Source organism: Triticum urartu, chromosome 5A (assembly GCF_056163025.1).
Source record: "Triticum urartu cultivar PI428250 chromosome 5A, HENAU_Tu73, whole genome shotgun sequence".
NCBI classification, from domain to species: Eukaryota; Viridiplantae; Streptophyta; class Magnoliopsida; order Poales; family Poaceae; genus Triticum; species Triticum urartu.
The window spans coordinates 216,974,745-216,993,996 of NC_141877.1; the positions used below are offsets into that span (position 1 = coordinate 216,974,745).

At 45.0% G+C, this 19,252-nt stretch overlaps 1 protein-coding gene across 1 annotated transcript; it reads left to right on the top strand.

Moving 5' to 3' along the window:
- The first annotated feature begins 6,351 nt into the window (after window positions 1-6,351).
- Window positions 6,352-7,722, top strand: LOC125555846 (myb-related protein 308). Its single transcript, XM_048718673.2, has 3 exons — window positions 6,352-6,676; window positions 6,779-6,908; window positions 7,034-7,722. Exons 1-3 carry the CDS (start codon window positions 6,544-6,546, stop codon window positions 7,503-7,505), a joined length of 735 nt encoding a protein of 244 aa, XP_048574630.1. The 5' UTR covers window positions 6,352-6,543; the 3' UTR covers window positions 7,506-7,722.
- Window positions 7,723-19,252: the final 11,530 nt, after the last annotated feature.

Consider the following 19,252-nt stretch of genomic DNA (forward strand, 5'->3'; position numbering starts at 1 on the left):
TAGCATGATGAAGATAGGCACATGGATTAGGGTTTCTGAGAAAAGTCAACCCGAAAAAAGAACTGATCTCAGATCTGGCCGGGCGCAGACTTCGAGGATGGCCGGGGCACTATTCACCGGCGGTGGGGATGACGCCGGAGGAGGGGGAGACGGCCGGGCGGCGGTGGTGATGGCGGTGGCGGCCGGGCGGCGAGGCGCGACCGGGGCGGCGGAGCGCGGCGGCGGCCGCGGAGGCCCGGTGCGGCGGCGGGGCGCGCCGGCGGGGAGGCGGCGGAGCGGCGGAGGAGCGACGTCGGGCGGTTCGGCGGCGCGCGGCGGAGCTCGCGGCGGGGGGGCGCGGTGGAGGCGCGGCCCGGGAGGCGGTGGAGGAGGGCCGGCCGCGGGCTCCCGCGGGCCGCGGTGGCGGCGGGCGCCGGGGTGCCACGTGGCACCGCGCGGTTGGTCGGTGGCGGCGAGCGGACACGTCCGCTCCGTCCGGACGTGTCCGGCGGCGGCGGAGGAGATATTTTAGGGTTAGGGGTGGAGAGATCCGAAAAATTTCGGGAGGGAACTTTAAATAGAGGTAGAGGGAGCTAGGAGAGTCCAAATGAGGTGCGGTTTTCGGCCACGCGATCATGATCGAACGCTCTAGATGATGTAGAAGGCTTAGGTGGGTTTTGGACCAAATTGGAGGGGTGTTGGGCTGCAACACACACGAGGCCTTCTCGGTCCCTCGGTTAACCGTTGGAGTGTCAAACAAAGTCCAAATGATACGAAACTTGACAGGCGGTCTACCGGTAGTAAACCAAGGCTGCTTGGCAAGTCTCGGTCCAATCCGGAAATGTTTAATCCCCACACACGAAAGAAAGATAGAAATGACCACCGGAGGAGAACGAAGCGCCGGAATGCAAAACGGACAACGGGGAAAAAGCTCGAATGCATGAGACGAACACGTATGCAAATGCAATGCACATGATGACATGATATGAGATGCATGACAACGATAACAACACATGGAGATAAAAACCCGAATCCGAGAAAATAAATTAACTTAACGCCGGAAACGGCAAGAGTTGGAGTACAAATTGGGAAAGTTACATCCGGGGTGTTACATGATTAGTCTTGGTATTGTGATCCTTCGATGGCACCCCTCTTCTACTGCTGCCTCCGTGGTGTTGGTCCTTTGGTCTGCCAACTAGGTCATCCCTTGTTCGGGGTGTCCTTTTTTTCTTCTCTTCTTCAGTCATTGATGTGCGTCAGTTTTTCTCTCTTCTTCTGTAACCTTGTTGCTTGTATGGTCTTCGGCCCGATTTCCCTTATAAACGGGGTCAATTTGTTTAGGTTTTCGATTTTGTTTTCCTTATAAACTGGATCATCCAAAGTTAATGGGTGACTCTTGGCTTTGGCAGCTTTTTGAGCAATATATTTAGGTGGGGACCTCCCCCCGGTGACCGTTCAAAAAAAAGTTCTCTTTTTTGCTAAGAGCTACTTAGATGTCCAAATACTCTTAAATTTATCTCAAGCATCTTTCACCATAAAAAATCATATATTTTTTTGAATTTTTCTAGTATTTGAAACAAATTTACCTTTCACTTATGGGCTCATCTGTGCCCGGGAACAAATACGATGTGTCCAAACTTTTACCAGTATAAAAGAAAGTTATTCATTATCACAACTATAGATAGAAAATTTTACTATAGTACATCCTATAAGAAACTTTTACTACACTACCAAAATGTTGCAAATTTATGATTACAATAACCAAGAACAACTACACTCTACAATAAGAGAGAGGTGTGGTTACAGGGGCGGAGGGGCAAGGACGATGGTGGCGGCGGACGGTGAGGTCAACAGGGACACCGATAACGTTGGAGGCAGCAGAAGACAAGGGTAATGGTGAGGGCGAGGATGCTAGAGGCGAAAAGGGAAGGCGAGGGTGAGGACACACGAGGCGACGATGAACGGTGTGGGCGGCGGGGAAGATGGGGAAGGTGACGATGTTGGAGGCGGCGAATGGTGACCACAATGGTGACAACATCGAAGGGCGCTAGGACACTGGCGATGACAACGACACAAGAGAGCGAGAGGGAGAAAGACTTTGTGTTTGTGGATAAGGTGTGAGTGGCTGCGGGTGTGAGCAGGTTTGGTGGATAAGGTGGTAGATAGCAGTGACGGGCGACATCGAATACCCGCCATAGCTACATTCGAGTGGAGGGTGCCACTTGGCACCTGCCACAACTAAGTTTTGAATCAGATCCTACCACACTAAAATCAATTTTTAAAAACATTTGAACTTCAAACTTTTCCTTTGATTAATACATACCAACGAAAGCCCCATTCTCAAAGTTGGCGACTTTTCTAGTTGGCCTGCTATTTATGAGACATTAACTGATTTAGGGCAAAAATCTATGAGTGTACAAGCAAGATCGGAAAGAGATCAAACCTGTCATGGTATTTTTATAATACCCCTAAATTATGTGGTAAAAAATTAACAGTGTTAAGGCAAAAACTTGATGTACTTCGTGTACAAAGTAAACACTCTCCCACAAAGTGTTAGGGTTTCGAACGGAAATCACCGCCTTCCTCCATTTATTTAAATCATTGGGACTTTAAACATTTTCCATTAGTAATACACTCCATCCAAAGCACCATGCTCAAATTTGAGAATATTCTAGGTTTGGTAATGATGATTTTCTTAGAAATTTTTGGATCTAACGAATGAGTGGAGGACGGCTAAAAGAGCCCGCCACCGCTATCTTTTGGAAATTTTGAGTTAGGTTGGCGTGTTTTACCGAAATACTGTTGTGGGGGGCATTATTTTGGCCCACCACTATTGCACGCCAAATTAGTGATGGGCAATTTCAACGCGTCCGCCACTTCTCGCTTTCACCATGTGGTCAAATTTGAAAGAGTTTATGACTAGCTGGCGAGTGTTTCTGGCGGCCATTACTTGCATGGTTTCAGTGGCGAGTGCTTGTATTTACTCGCCATTACTACTTTTCAAAAATAATAGTGACTGGTACTTGAAGGCGCCAGCCACTTCTTTAAGGCCACCTATAAGATTTTTTGAAGTAATGTAGGGGTTTGATCATTCTTCTCTATTAAAGGAACCTTATTTATTATTAAATTAGTAATCAAATGAAGAATCTTGTGTCTTTGGCCTTTACATCACCAAACTATATATGAGGATGGGACAAGTCATGCTACCTTATTGCTCATCATTATGGTGTAACGCCCGGGCCAAACCCATCGGTCCACCCATGGATTCGTGGCTGTTAAGTCTGGCATACAAATTCGTCTCACATTCTCACAGGTCAATTCTAGTCTTTTCCTGCGCACTTTGTTCTTACTCATGTGCACATGGGATCAACTTCTAGTCGGACAACTATCCTCAAATTACTCCAAGCCAAGCACTCTTAACATTGAGGTTCTCTCGGGTGGGCTCCCAGGAAGAAAGTGCACCTTGTTCATATGAGTAGTCTATCATTCATATTAAACCGAGACATAACACCCCCCCTCTCAAAGGAAAACACGTCTTCGTCGGCCCATCATGAACATTCCATCTTGGCACATGTTTGTGCACACCAGTGTTAAAATTTACATGTGCCGCATGTATTCATCACTGATCCTCACACACCCTTGTAACCGCGAGGTTCAACTCTGATACAAATTGTAATGCCCAGACTAAACACATTGGTCCACCCACCGATTCTTAGCTATTGTGCCTGGGACATAGACTGGATCTACAGACCAACAATAGTCTTTCCTACGCTCTTTGTCCTCACTCGTGCGCACCCGGGATCAACTTCTCATTCAGTCACCAATTCTTGAACTGCTCCAAGCCAAACATGCTTAGTTTTGAGGTTCTTTTCCGGTGGGCTCCCAGAAAGTAAGGTGCACCTTGTTGATATGAGTAGTGTATCATTCATATTAAGTTAAGATGTCACACATGGTAACTTACGTGCAAACACTCTTGAACTTTGACTTGGGGAAAAGTTATTTAAACATACTCCAATAAATAATGTGTAAAATACCATGCTCGTTACACATAAGTTATTGAAAACATACCCCGGTAACTTTCTCTCTAAATAGTCCACGTCAAGTAAAAATATGAAGCACACTTAACTTTTAGGTTCCTTTCGAGTGGGCTCTCGGAAAAGAAGGTGCACCTTGTTGACATGAGTAGTCTATCATCCCTATTAAGCCGGGATGTCACACATGGTAATTTACGTGCAAACACCATCAAATTTTGACTTGGGTGGGAGGAGTAGCATGGTACTTTTACTTGCCGCAGATCTGATAACTTTGACCGGGGAGGGGAAGATGATGAAACACACCCCGATAACTGCATGTGTAAACAACATGATAAGTTATGTATCACAGACATGATAGCTTATGTATAAAACACCATTATAACTTTGACCCAAGGAAAAAAGTTTGTTGAAACATAACCCCGGTAACTTCTATGTAATAGCATGATAATTTACCCACCAAGGACCTGATAACTTACATTCCAACATTGTGCTAACTTTTCACCTGGGGGGGGGGGGAAGTTTTCGAAACATACCCCTGATAATTTCTGTGTAAACAACATGGTAATTTTCACACCATAAACCGGACAACTTACATACAAACACCATGGTAATTTTGACCTGGGGATTTTTTGTTGTTGAAATGTACCCCCCCCCTCCTCGAGATAAATTTTGTGTAAATTGGATGGTAATTTACGCACCATAGACCTGATTACTTGCATTCAAACATCATGGTAACTTTTTCAATGGGAGGGGGTTTGTTGAAACCTACCAGGTAACTTATGTGTAAAGTTACCATGCTTCTCATGATATAGTTTATTGCCTTCTCATGCTATAGTTAGCAACCTTATCAGGTATAGTTACCAGGCTGCTCGTGTCATAGTTATCACACGCTCATGCCAAAGTTACCATTCCTAAAATTATTTTTCTGGTGATATCATAGAAAAAGATGGATTCAAATACCCTTATTTATGTACATCAAACAACAAGTAAAGATGGTTGGCGTTGGTTATTGGGCTTAGTAGCTATTAAATAGATCCGGTTCAAGTCCATTTCTATCACTTTGTTCTTTTTCGTATTGTTCTGTGACTAGAAAGGAATACAATGAAAAAAACCAGTGATTAGTATCACTAGCTACAATTTTCAAGAGAAGGGAAGAATCTACGAAAACGAGCATGCGACAATAGCGATCACGAGTTGTTTTGTTTTGTCACCAGATATCATAGTCCATAGCTAAAAATAGTTACTAGCATAGAGGTTCAGGACTACAGTGGCATATTATGCAGGAACTGGGTACAGAATAAAGTAACATAAATATATTATTCTCTACTTATATGTACTCCAAAAGGACGTAAGGTTTCCCCCCTTTCCTCCCCCCCCCCCCCTTCCATCTTTGATTTTTCTCCCACGTCTTATTAGTTTTCCAAAATAAATAATAGTTTTTTGGTAAGTCATTAAGTTTTCACCAAATAAATGATTAAAAATAAGATGGCAAGTAAATCTTGGTGATCGGGTAGAAAAACTTGCTAAATTAGTTCTTATCAAATAAATTCTTAACAATAAAATGACAGGTAAATCATGATGATTACGTATCAAAGCTTACTAAGATTTTAACGCATCAACATAATAATAAACGTGTAGTCACAGGCTAATCTACTAGCATGTGTATGTTTCCATTGCAACGCACGAGAAATTATCTTCTGGTCTATTCGTAAAAGACATTAAATATTATGTTAGTCTATGTTCCTGTTGCAACACACGAGAAATTACATTCTTTTGAATGTATATGTACTTCAAAAGAGTATAAGGTTCTATCATCCACTTCGTCCTTGGTCCAGCACTCCTCTTTCCCTCTCGTATGTTATTCATCACTTGACAAATAAAATTATGTTTTGTTTGGCAAGACATTAAGTTCTTGCCAAATAAGTGATTATCAACTAAAATATTTAGGTAGGTAAATCACGGGTTTGATAAACAATTATTTATACAAATCACACTAATATGAATAGATAATCAGAGCTAACTTGTTAGAATATTGACACAGGTTGCAAGTGCGGGAGCAATTATCTATGAAACCAAACAATTGAAGCGATGAGATAGGACAAGGGAGGGAAAGGGGGGATGCGCAAAAAAAAGAAAGAAAGAAAGAAGAAGAGGGGCTCCGGACAGGAGCAGAAGCATGCCATTCCCTACCTACCAACCTACCAAATCCGTCCCTGGGGCTCCGCAACCACTCACTCACCCCCTCCTCTCTCTCCTCGCACCAACTCGGTCAAATGTCTCGGAGTGATCCGGGTCAATGGGAATGGGACCCTTTCCGCTCTATCTCTCTCCATCCACCTCGACCTCGCCCCGCTTTCTCTCCCTCCGCCCCTCCTTCTCCGCCACCATATAACCCCTTTCTTTCCTCCCTGAGATCAAACCACAGTCGTCACTTGCCTAGGGCTGTGTCTGTCTCTCTCTCTCGCTCTCTCTCTCTCTCTCTCTCTCTCTCTCTCTCTCTCTTGCCTAGGGCTGTGGGCCGTCGGCGGACATGGGGAGATCGCCGTGCTGCGAGAAGGCGCACACCAACAAGGGCGCCTGGACCAAGGAAGAGGATCAGCGGCTCATCGCCCACATCAAGGACCATGGAGAAGGGTGCTGGAGATCGCTCCCCAAAGCAGCAGGTACAACATAGTATATCTTTATTTGGTATCAGGACTCAACATTGGCATGCATGCCGGCCGTGTGGGAGGGTGATGTTGATTCGTCTGCATGTATTCGTGTAGGGTTGCTGCGTTGTGGAAAGAGCTGCCGGCTGCGGTGGATCAACTACCTGAGGCCGGACCTTAAGCGCGGCAATTTCTCCGACGAGGAGGACGAGCTCATCATCAAGCTTCACGAGTTCCTCGGAAACAAGTAAGCCATCTAATTAAGCCCCAGCTTGCTATGGCCATCGAAAAATCTGAACTGAAATATATGTGTCGGATGCGATGTGACGGCGGACGGCGGTGATATTGATTCTTGGCTTCCTTGCTTTGCAGGTGGTCGCTGATCGCCGGGAGGCTGCCGGGGAGGACGGACAACGAGATCAAGAACTACTGGAACACGCACGTCAAGCGCAAGCTCCTCGCCCGCGGCGTCGACCCGCAGACCCACCGCCCGCTCAATGCTGGCACCACCGCCGTGCAGGGGATGCACACGCCTTCGTCCCCCGTCGTGGCGAGCGGCGCCAGCCCTCACCACCTCGCGGGCGGCTCCAGCTGCTCGCCCGATGCGAGCGGCCACAGCAGCGACGCCGACGACAGCGTGTCCTTGCCGCCGTCACTGGCGGGGAACCTCGGCGTGGGCATGATCGACCTGAACCTGTCCATAAGCCCGCCCTACCAGCCGCCGCTAAGCCGAAAAGCGGATGGTGTTCTTAGGACGGGATACTCGGAGAGGCAGAAGATATGCTTGTGCTTGAACCGGCTGGGGTTGCACGGCGGCGAGGGGTGCAGCTGTGAGATTCGTTGATGCCTCGCTTCGAGATCCTGAAGCACAATAGCTTATTAGAAATCGAGATATTAGCTTCAGAAAGTCAGAGCTCAGATTAATTAGAGAGAGAGAGAGAGATAGAGAGAGAGAGAGAGGGGAAATTTATGTTTTCCCGGAGCATTTTTGTGTAAGTTGATCGTAGGAAGTTTTGTGTTTGCCTTCATTCTCTTATGCCTGGTTTGGATTGCAACGTGTACCGATGGGGGCCCTTGACTGTCATGTTCCAGACCGGCTATAATCTTTGATTGTAGCCCAGTCTGGCTTAATTGTCGTGCTGCTGGTTTTGTTCACCGGAACCAATACTGCTTTGTTCTTTCCTCTTTCTTTGATGCATGGCACAGCTAGCTGTGGGTGGTGAAGTCAGATATGCGTTGGTAGTGGAGCTCAACGCCTTCTTTCCTGGTTCTTTTGCTTCGTGGCACCTTTTTGTCCATTATCACTTCATTTCCGTAAGCTTCTCCAGTCTGCCCTTTGTCACGCATGTCTCATGTAGTCTTAAAATAAGTGTCTTAATTTTATACTAATTTTAATTTTTTATTAACTTTAGTACTAAACTTAAGACACTTCTTCTAAAATGGAGGAGTAATACATAAAAGGTCATTTACATGTTCTTTTAAAGAGCATACCTTAATTTTACAGAACAGAGCAAATGTTGTTTACAAGCAGGATGCGAACATCATCGTAGGTGACACCCACTCCACACAATGCTAGCTACCTAAACTGATGTCTCCATTTTGTGCAAGTTTCCGGTCCTTGATTTTATCCAAGATTTGAGAAGCTAAGACGTGAGCTCCAACTTGCTGCTCCAATCATTTGAAAACACGTGCATTCCTCCGCTTCCACAATGACCAAGCAATGCCAATCGCCAAGGAGTCAAAGCCCCGCCTCTCCGCTTTCCTGAAGCTACCGGGGTGCCTAAGCCACCAGTCCATGAATGTGTCCGCAGCCATCGACCGAGGTATATGTTGGGTTTCGTAGTAATTTCAAAAAAATTCCTACGCACACGCAAGATCATGGTGATGCATAGCAACGAGAGGGGGAGAGTGTGATCTACGTACCCTTGTAGATCGACAACGGAAGCGTTAACTTGGTTGATGTAGTCGTACGTCTTCACGGTCCGACCGATCAAGCACCGAAACTACGGCACCTCCGAGTTCTAGCACACGTTCAGCTCGATGACGATCTCCGGACTCCGATCCAGCAAAGTGTCGGGGAAGAGTTCCGTCAGCACGACGGCGTGGTGACGATCTTGATGTACTACTGTCGCCGGGCTTCGCCTAAGCACCGCTACAATATTATCGAGGACTATGGTGGAAGGGGGCACCGCACACGGCTAAGAATATGATCACGTGGATCAACTTGTCTCTAGGGGGTGCCCCTGCCTCCGTATATAAAGGTTCAAGGGAGGGGGGCCGGCCGGCCGGGAGAGGCGCGCCAGGAGGAGTCCTACTCCCTCTGGGAGTAGGACTCCCCCCTTTCCTAGTTGGAATAGGATTCGTGGAGGGGGGGAAAGAGGAGAGAGAGGAGGAAGGGGGGCCGGCCCCCTCTCCTTGTCCAGTTCGGACCAAGGGGGGGGAGGGGCGCGCGGCCCATCTCTGGCCACCTCTCCTCTCTTCCACTAAGTCCCACTAAGGTCCATATACCTCCCGGGGGGTTCCGGTAACCTCCCGGTACTCCGGTAACCTCCCGATTTCACCCGGAACACTTCCGATATCCAAACATAGGCTTCCAATATATCAATCTTTATGTCTCGACCATTTCGAGACTTCTCGTCATGTCCGTGATCACATCTGGGACTCTGAACAACCTTCGGTACATCAAAATGCATAAACTCATAATATAATTGTCATCGTAACCTTAAGCGTGCGGACCCTAGCTACGGGTTCGAGAACAATGTAGACATGACCGAGACACGTCTCCTGTCAATAACCAATAGCGGAACCTGGATGCTCATATTGGCTCCTACATATTCTACGAAGATCTTTTATCGGTCAGACCGCATAACAACATACGTTGTTCCCTTTGTCATCGGTATGTTACTTGCCCGAGATTCGATCGTCGGTATCCCATACCTAGTTCAATCTCGTTACCGGCAAGTCTCTTTACTCGTTCTGTAATACATCATCCCGCAACTAACTCATTAGTTGCAATGCTTGCAAGGCTTAAGTGATGTGCATTACCGAGAGGGCCCAGAGATACCTCTTCAACAATCGGAGTGACAAAGCCTAATCTCGAAATACGCCAACCCAACATGTACCTTTGGAGACACCTGTAGAGCTCCTTTATAATCACCCAGTTACGTTGTGACGTTTGGTAGCACACAAAGTGTTCCTCTAGCAAACGGGAGTTGCATAATCTCATAGTCATAGGAACATGTATAAGTCACGAAGAAAGCAATAGCAACATACTAAACGATCGGGTGCTAAGCTAATGGAATGGGTCATGTCAATCAGATCATTCAACTAATGATGTGATCCCGTTAATCAAATAACAACTCTTTGTCCATGTTAGGAAACATAACCATCTTTGATTAATGAGCTAGTCAAGTAGAGGCATACTAGTGACACTCTGTTTGTCTATGTATTCACACATGTATTATGTTTCTGGTTAATACAATTCTAGCATGAATAATAAACTTTTATCATGATATAAGGAAATAAATAATAACTTTATTATTTGCCTCTAGGGCATATTTCCTTCAGTCTCCCACTTGCACTAGAGTCAATAATCTAGATTACACAGTAATGATTCTAACACCCATGGAGCCTTGGTGCTGATCATGTTTTGCTTGTGGAAGAGGCTTAGTCAACGGATCTGCAACATTTAGATCCGTATGTATCTTGCAAATCTCTATGTCTCCCACCTGGACTAGATCCCGGATAGAATTGAAGCGTCTCTTGATGTGCTTGGTTCTCTTGTGAAATCTGGATTCCTTCGCCAAGGCAATTGCACCAGTATTGTCACAAAAGATTTTCATTGGACCCGATGCACTAGGTATGACACCTAGATCGGATATGAACTCCTTCATCCAGACTCCTTCATTCGCTGCTTCCGAAGCAGCTATGTATTCTGCTTCACACGTAGATCCCGCCACGACGCTTTGTTTAGAACTACACCAACTGACAGCTCCACCGTTTAATGTAAACACGTATCCGGTTTGCGATTTAGAATCATCCGGATCAGTGTCAAAGCTTGCATCAACGTAACCGTTTACGATTAGCTCTTTGTCACCTCCATATACGAGAAACATATCCTTAGTCCTTTTCAGGCACTTCAGGATGTTCTTGACCGCCGTCCAGTGATCCACTCCTGGATTATTTTGGTACCTCCCTGCTAGACTTATAGCAAGGCACACATCAGGTCTGGTACACAGCATCGCATACATGATAGAGCCTATGGCTGAAGCATAGGGAACATCTTTCATTTTCTCTCTATCTTCTGCAGTGGTCGAGCATTGAGTCTGACTCAACTTCACACCTTGTAACACAGGCAAGAACCCTTTCTTTGCTTGATCCATTTTGAACTTCTTCAAAATCTTGTCAAGGTATGTGCTTTTTGAAAGTCCAATTAAACGTCTTGATCTATCTCTATAGATCTTTATGCCTAATATGTTAGCAGCTTCACCGAGGTCTTTCATTGAAAAACTCTTATTCAAGTATCCCTTTATGCTATCCAGAAATTCTATATCATTTCCAATCAGTAATATGTCATCCACATATAATATCAGAAATGCTATAGAGCTCCCACTCACTTTCTTGTAAATACAGGCTTCTCCAAAAGTCTGTATAAAACCAAATGCTTTGATCACACTATCAAAGCGTTTATTCCATCTCCGAGAGGCTTGCACCAGTCCATAAATGGATCGCTAGAGCTTGCATACTCTGTTAGCTCCCTTTGGATCGACAAAACCTTCCGGTTGCATCATATACAACTCTTCTTCCAGAAATCCATTCAGGAATGCAGTTTTGACATCCATCTGCCAAATTTCATAATCATAAAATGCGGCAATTGCTAACATGATTCGGACAGACTTAAGCATCACTACGGGTAAGAAGGTCTCATCGTAGTCAATCCCTTGAACTTCCCGAAACCCTTTTGCGATAAGTCGAGCTTTGTAGACAGTAATATTACCGTCGGCGTCAGTCTTCTTCTTGAAGATCCATTTATTCTCAATTGCTTGCCGATCATTGGGCAAGTCAACCAAAGTCCATACTTTGTTCTCATACATGGATCCCATCTCAGATTTCATGGCTTCAAGCCATTTTGCGGAATCTGGGATCACCATCGCTTCTTCATAGTTCGTAGGTTCATCATGATCTAGTAGCATGACTTCCAGAATAGGATTACCGTACCACTCTGGTGCGGATCTCACTCTGGTTGATCTACGAGGTTCAGTAGTATCTTGTTCTGAAGTTTCATGATCATTATCATTAGCTTCCTCACTAATTGGTGTAGGTGTCACAGAAACAGTTTTCTGTGATGCACTACTTTCCAATAAGGGAGCAGGTACAGTTACCTCATCAAGTTCTACTTTCCTCCTACTCACTTCTTTCGAGAGAAACTCCTTCTCCAGAAAGTTTACGAACTTAGCAACAAAAGTCTTGCCTTCGGATCTGTGATAGAAGGTGTATCCAATAGTCTCCTTTGGATATCCTATGAAGACACATTTCTCCGATTTGGGTTCGAGCTTATCAGGTTGAAGCTTTTTCACATAAGCATCGCAGCCCCAAACTTTCAGAAACGACAACTTTGGTTTCTTGCCAAACCATAGTTCATAAGGCGTCGTCTCAACGGATTTTGATGGTGCCCTATTTAACGTGAATGCGGTCGTCTCCAAAGCATAACCCCAAAACGATAGCGGTAAATCAGCAAGAGACATCATAGATCACACCATATCTAGTAAAGTACGATTACGACGTTCGGACACACCATTACGCTGTGGTGTTCCGGCTGGCGTGAGTTGCGAAACTATTCCGCATTGTTTCAAATGTACACCAAACTCGTAACTCAAATATTCTCCTCCACGATCAGATCGTAGAAACTTTATTTTCTTGTTACGATGATTTTCAACTTCACTCTGAAATTCGTTGAACTTTTCAAACGTTTCAGACTTATGTTTCATTAAGTAGATATACCCATATCTGCTTAAGTCATCTGTGAAGGTGAGAAAATAACGATATCCGCCACGAGCCTCAATATTCATCGGACCACATACATCTGTATGTATGATTTCCAACAAATCTGTTGCTCTCTCCATAGTACTGGAGAACGGCGTTTTAGTCATCTTGCCCATGAGGCACGGTTCGCAAGTACCAAGTGATTCATAATCAAGTGGTTCCAAAAGTCCATCAGTATGGAGTTTCTTCATGCGCTTTACACCGATATGACCTAAACGGCAGTGCCACAAATAGGTTGCACTATCATTATCAACTCTGCATCTTTTGGCTTCAACATTATGAATATGTGTGTTACTACTATCGAGATTCAATAAGAATAGACCACTCTTCAAGGGCGCATGACCATAAAAGATATTACTCATATAAATAGAACAACCATTATTCTCTGATTTAAATGAATAACCGTCTCGCATCAAACAAGATCCAGATATAATGTTCATGCTTAACGCTGGCACCAAATAACAATTATTTTGGTCTAATATTAATCCCGAAGGTAGATGTAGAGGTAGCGTGCCGACTGCGATCACATCGACTTTGGAACCGTTTCCCACGCGCATTATCACCTCGTCCTTAGCCAATCTTCGCTTAATCCGTAGTCCCTATTTCGAGTTGCAAATATTAGCAACAGAACCAGTATCAAATACCCAGGTGCTACTGCGAGCATTAGTAAGGTACACATCAATAACATGTATATCACATATACCTTTGTTCACCTTGCCATCCTTCTTATCCGCTAAATACTTGGGGCAGTTCCGCTTCCAGTGACCAGTCTGCTTGCAGTAGAAGCACTCAGTTTCAGGCTTAGGCCCAGACTTGGGTTTCTTCTGTTGAGCAGTAACTTGCTTGTTCTTCTTCTTGAAGTTCCCTTTCTTCTTCCCTTTGCCCTTTTTCCTGAAACTAGTGGTCTTGTTGACCATCAACACTTGATGCTCCTTTTTGATTTCTACCTCCGCAGCTTTCAGCATTGCGAAGAGCTCGGGAATAGTCTTATTCATCCCTTGCATATTATAGTTCATCACGAAGCTCTTGTAGCTTGGTGGCAGTGATTGGAGAATTCTGTCAATGACGCAATCATCTGGAAGATTAACTCCCATTTGAATCAAGTGATTATTATACCCAGACATTTTGAGTATATGCTCACTGACAGAACTGTTCTCCACCATCTTGCAGCTATAGAACTTACTGGAGACTTCATATCTCTCAATCCGGGCATTTGCTTGAAATATTAACTTCAACTCCTGGAACATCTCATATGCTCCATGACGTTCAAAACGTCGTTGAAGTCCCGGTTCTAAGCCGTAAAGCATGGCACACTGAACTATCGAGTAGTCATCAGCTTTGCTCTGCCAGACGTTCACAACATCTGGTGTCGCTCCAGCAGCAGGCCTGGCACCCAGCGGTGCTTCCAGGACGTAATTCTTCTGTGCAGCAATGAGGATAATCCTCAAGTTACGGACCCAGTCTGTGTAATTGCTACCATCATCTTTCAACTTTGCTTTCTCAAGGAACGCATTAAAATTCAACGGAACAACAGCACGGGCCATTTATCTACAATCATACATAAACAAGCAAGATACTATCAGGTACTAAGTTCATGATAAATTTAGGTTCAATTAATCATATTACTTAAAGAACTCCCACTTAGATAGACATCCCTCTAATCCTCTAAGTGATTACGTGATCCAAATCAACTAAACCATGTCCGATCATCACGTGAGATAGAGTAGTTTCATTGGTGAACATCACTATGTTGATCATATCTACTATATGATTCACGCTCGACCTTTCGGTCTCCGTGTTCCGAGGCCATATCTGTATATGCTTGGCTCGTCAAGTACAACCTGAGTATTCCGCGTGTGCAACTGTTTGGCACCCGTTGTATTTGAACGTAGAGCCTATCACACCCGATCATCACGTGGTGTCTTAGCACGAAGAACTTTTGCAACGGTGCATACTCAGGGAGAACACTTCTTGATAATTTAGTGAGAGATCATCTTATAATGCTACCGTCAATCAAAGCAAGATAAGATGCATAAAAGATAAACATCACATGCAATCAATATAAGTGATATGATATGGCCATCATCATCTTGTGCTTGTGATCTCCATCTCCGAAGCACCGTCATGATCACCATCGTCACCGGCGCGACACCTTGATCTCCATCGTAGCATCGTTGTCGTCTCGCCAATCTTATGCTTCCATGACTATCGCTACCGCTTAGTGATAAAGTAAAGCATTACAGCGCGATTGCATTGCATACAATAAAGCGACAACCATATGGCTCCTGCCAGTTGCCGATAACTCGGTTACAAAACATGATCATCTCATACAATAAAATTTAGCATCATGTCTTGACCATATCACATCACAACATGCCCTGCAAAAACAAGTTAAACGTCCTGTACTTTGTTGTTGCATGTTTTACGTGGCTGCTACGGGCTTAAGCAAGAACCAATCTTACCTACGCATCAAAACCACAACGATAGTTTGTCAAGTTGGTGCTGTTTTAAACTTCACAAGGACCGGGCGTAGCCACACTTGGTTCAACTAAAGTTGGAGAAACTGTCACCCGCAAGCCACCTATGTGCAAAGCACGTCGGGAGAACTGGTCTCACGTAAGCATACGCGTAATGTCGGTCCGGGCCGCTTCGTCCAACAATACCGCCAAACCAAAGTATGACATGCTGGTAAGCAGTATGACTTATATCGCCCACAACTCACTTGTGTTCTACTCGTGCATATAACATCAACATATAAAACCTAGGCTCGGATGCCACTGTTGGGTTTCGTAGTAATTTCAAAAAAATTCCTACGCACACGCAAGATCATGGTGATGCATAGCAACGAGAGGGGGAGAGTGTGATCTACGTACCCTTGTAGATCGACAACGGAAGCGTTAACTTGGTTGATGTAGTCGTACGTCTTCACGGTCCGACCGATCAAGCACCGAAACTACGGCACCTCCGTTTTCTAGCACACGTTCAGCTCAATGACGATCCCCGGACTCCGATCCAGCAAAGTGTCGGGGAAGAGTTCCGTCAGCACGACGGCGTGGTGACGATCTTGATGTACTACTGTCGCAGGGCTCCGCCTAAGCACCGCTACAATATTATCGAGGACTATGGTGGAAGGGGGCACCGCACATGGCTAAGAATATGATCACGTGGATCAACTTGTCTCTAGGGGGTGCCCCTGCCTCCGTATATAAAGGTTCAAGGGAGGGGGCCGGCCGGCCAGGAGAGGCGCGCCAGGAGGAGTCCTACTCCCTCTGGGAGTAGGACTCCCCCCTTTCCTAGTTGGAATAGGATTCGCGGAGGGGGGGGAGAGGAGAGAGAGGAGGAAGGGGGGTCGGCCCCCTCTCCTTGTACAATTCGGACCAAGGGGGAAGAGGGGCGCGCGGTCCATCTCTGGCCACCTCTCCTCTCTTCCACTAAGGCCCACTAAGGTCCATATACCTCCCGGGGGGTTCCGGTAACCTCCCGGTACTCCGGTAAAATCCGATTTCACCCGGAGCACTTCCGATATCCAAACATAGGCTTCCAATATATCAATCTTTATGTCTCGGCCATTTCGAGACTTCTCGTCATGTCCGTGATCACATCTGGGACTCTGAACAACCTTCGGTACATCAAAATGCATAAACTCATAATATAATTGTCATCGTAACCTTAAGCGTGCGGACCCTAGCTACGGGTTCGAGAACAATGTAGACATGACCGAGACACGTCTCCGGTCAATAACCAATAGCGGAACCTGGATGCTCATATTGGCTCCTACATATTCTACGAAGATCTTTTATCGGTCAGACCGCATAACAACATACGTTGTTCCCTTTGTCATCGGTATGTTACTTGCCCGAGATTCGATCGTCGGTATCCCATACCTAGTTCAATCTCGTTACCGGCAAGTCTCTTTACTCGTTCTGTAATACATCATCCCGCAACTAACTCATTAGTTGCAATGCTTGCAAGGCTTAAGTGATGTGCATTACCGAGAGGGCCCAGAGATACCTCTTCAACAATCGGAGTGACAAATCCTAATCTTGAAATACGCCAACCCAACATGTACCTTTGGAGACACCTGTAGAGCTCCTTTATAATCACCCAGTTACGTTGTGACGTTTTGTAGCACACAAAGTGTTCCTTTGGCAAACGAGAGTTGCATAATCTCATAGTCATAGGAACATGTATAAGTCACGAAGAAAGCAATAGCAACATACTAAACGATCGGGTGCTAACTAATGGAATGGGTCATGTCAATCAGATCATTCAACTAATGATGTGATCCCGTTAATCAAATAATAACTCTTTGTCCATGGTTAGGAAACATAACCTTCTTTGATTAACGAGCTAGTCAAGTAGAGGCATACTAGTGACACTCTGTTTGTCTATGTATTCACACATGTATTATCTTTCCGGTTAATACAATTTTAGCATGAATAATAAACTTTTATCATGATATAAGGAAATAAATAATAACTTTATTATTGCCTCCAGGGCATATTTCCTTCAGTATAGGGGTTGCAACGCGTCAAAGCAGTAATGCCAAACTTCTCTAGCGTCGACGCACTGAACTGCAAAGTGATCAATGTTATCTTCATCTTGGAAGATGGGATGTCTTGAAGGCCATGGCGCGCATGCCGATCCGATGTCCATAGTCGGTATTGCGCAGCTAGCCAAGCGAATATCTTACATTTAACTGGAGCTCAACTTCTCCCGATGCAGGCCGCCATAGTGGATCGAACTAGTCCTTGACATAGGCGTGAGTAGGTGGATTTAGCGGAATAAACATATGATGTCACGCAAGGCCAAGCGAAAACATAAGGGGCGTGGTAGTCGCGCTGCATAGCAGCAATGGCATGTCGCAGATGCATCAGGTGCAATTGCACCATGAAAAGAGGTTTTTGGCAGAACGTCCTGGATCCAATACTCATCCACCATCGTCTCCTAAATTGTTCTGTGGTTTTTGGTGCGGGTGTCGACTCTAGCATAGATCAAAGGTGCAATGTCCTCGACCGAAAAACCATGGATCCATCGATCCATTATGAAAAAAACTTGGTTACATTCTCCCACTGTGGTGTTGACCAAACTATCAAAGACCAATCGAGCATCGCTATCCACCATGAGAGCAAGCCCTTGCCACGGTCTATCTGGATTAGTTCATTGCAACCATTCCCACCTCACCCTTAGAGGAAGCACCTATAACATATGGTTCTTTATGCCTATCCCTCCAAAGCAAGTAGGCACAAAGATAGTGTTCCAAGCAACAAGGCACTGCCCACCATTGACCTTCTCTTTGCCAGCTGAAAAGAAAAGAACACATCCATTTGTTCATATCATCCAAAACCCAAATAGGCGCATCTAGCATAGGCAATTGGTGAACCAGCCTAGCAGCAATGATTGATTTGACCAGCACTAGCCTGTCGGAACTCTTGATACGTCCCAAATGATCTACTTTTCCAAACACTTTTGCTCTTGTTTTGGACTCCAATTAGCATGATTTGAATGGAACTAACCCGAACAGATGTTGCTTTAAGCGGAATTGCCATGGTGTTATTTTTGTGCAGAAATAAAAGTACTCGGATTGAGCTGAAAATTTACGGAGATTATTTTCAGAATATATGAAAAATATTGGCGAAGTGAACTACTGGAGGGGGGCACCCAAGAGCCCTGTGAGCTTGTGGGCCCCTCGAGCCTTCGGTTGCCCTAATTCTAACTCCATAATTACCGTTTCGCAGAGAGAAAAATCAGAGAGAAGGAATCATCACGTTTTACGATATAGAGCCGCCACTGATGCCTCCATTTTTCATCATGTTTTCCGAGTGTTATTTATAATGTTTTTTTATCAATATAATACTTTGGGGGGTGCAATTCTAATGTTTTTCTCTTAATTTGCAAGATTTACATGAAGAGGGAGATTGCCAACAGCTGGAATTCTGGACCTGAAAAAGCCATGTCAGAGATACATATTATGAACATCTCCAAATGAGCTAAAATTTCATGAAAAATTATTTTGGAATAAATGAAAAATATTGGATAAAAGAATTACCAGAGGGGGCCACTGTGACGCCCCCGATTAAATCGTACACTAATCATACATGCAAATGTGTACGATCAATATCAGGGACTCACGGGAAGATGCCACAACACAACTCTAGACACAAATAAAAACAATACAAGCTTCATATTACAAGCCAGGGGCCTCGAGGGCTCGAATATAAGCTCGATACACAAGCGTCAACGGAATCAACAATATCTAAGTATAGACATAAAGTTAGACAAGACTGCCTTAAGAAGGCAAACACAAAAGCAACAAAGATCAAAGAGGCAAGGCCTCCTGCCTAGGACCTCCTGACGACTCCTGGTCGTCGGCAGTCTCCATGTAGTAGTATCCGTCGGTGGTGACATCTGGCTCCAAGGATCCACCATCTTGTTGCAACAACCGGAAATAAGAAAGAAGGGGGAAAGGGGTAGTAAAGCAATTGTGAGTACTCATCCAAAGTACTTGCAAGCATCAGATCTATACTAAGTATGCATTGGTATCAAATG

Bases quoted from the DNA above. Each gene is read 5' to 3' on its own strand.
- LOC125555846 (XM_048718673.2), top strand. From the start codon at position 6,544: ATGGGGAGATCGCCGTGCTGCGAGAAGGCGCACACCAACAAGGGCGCC. The intron at 6,677-6,778 runs GTACAACATAGT...GTATTCGTGTAG, and splicing joins ATCGCTCCCCAAAGCAGCAG to GGTTGCTGCGTTGTGGAAAG. The intron at 6,909-7,033 runs GTAAGCCATCTA...CTTGCTTTGCAG, and splicing joins CACGAGTTCCTCGGAAACAA to GTGGTCGCTGATCGCCGGGA.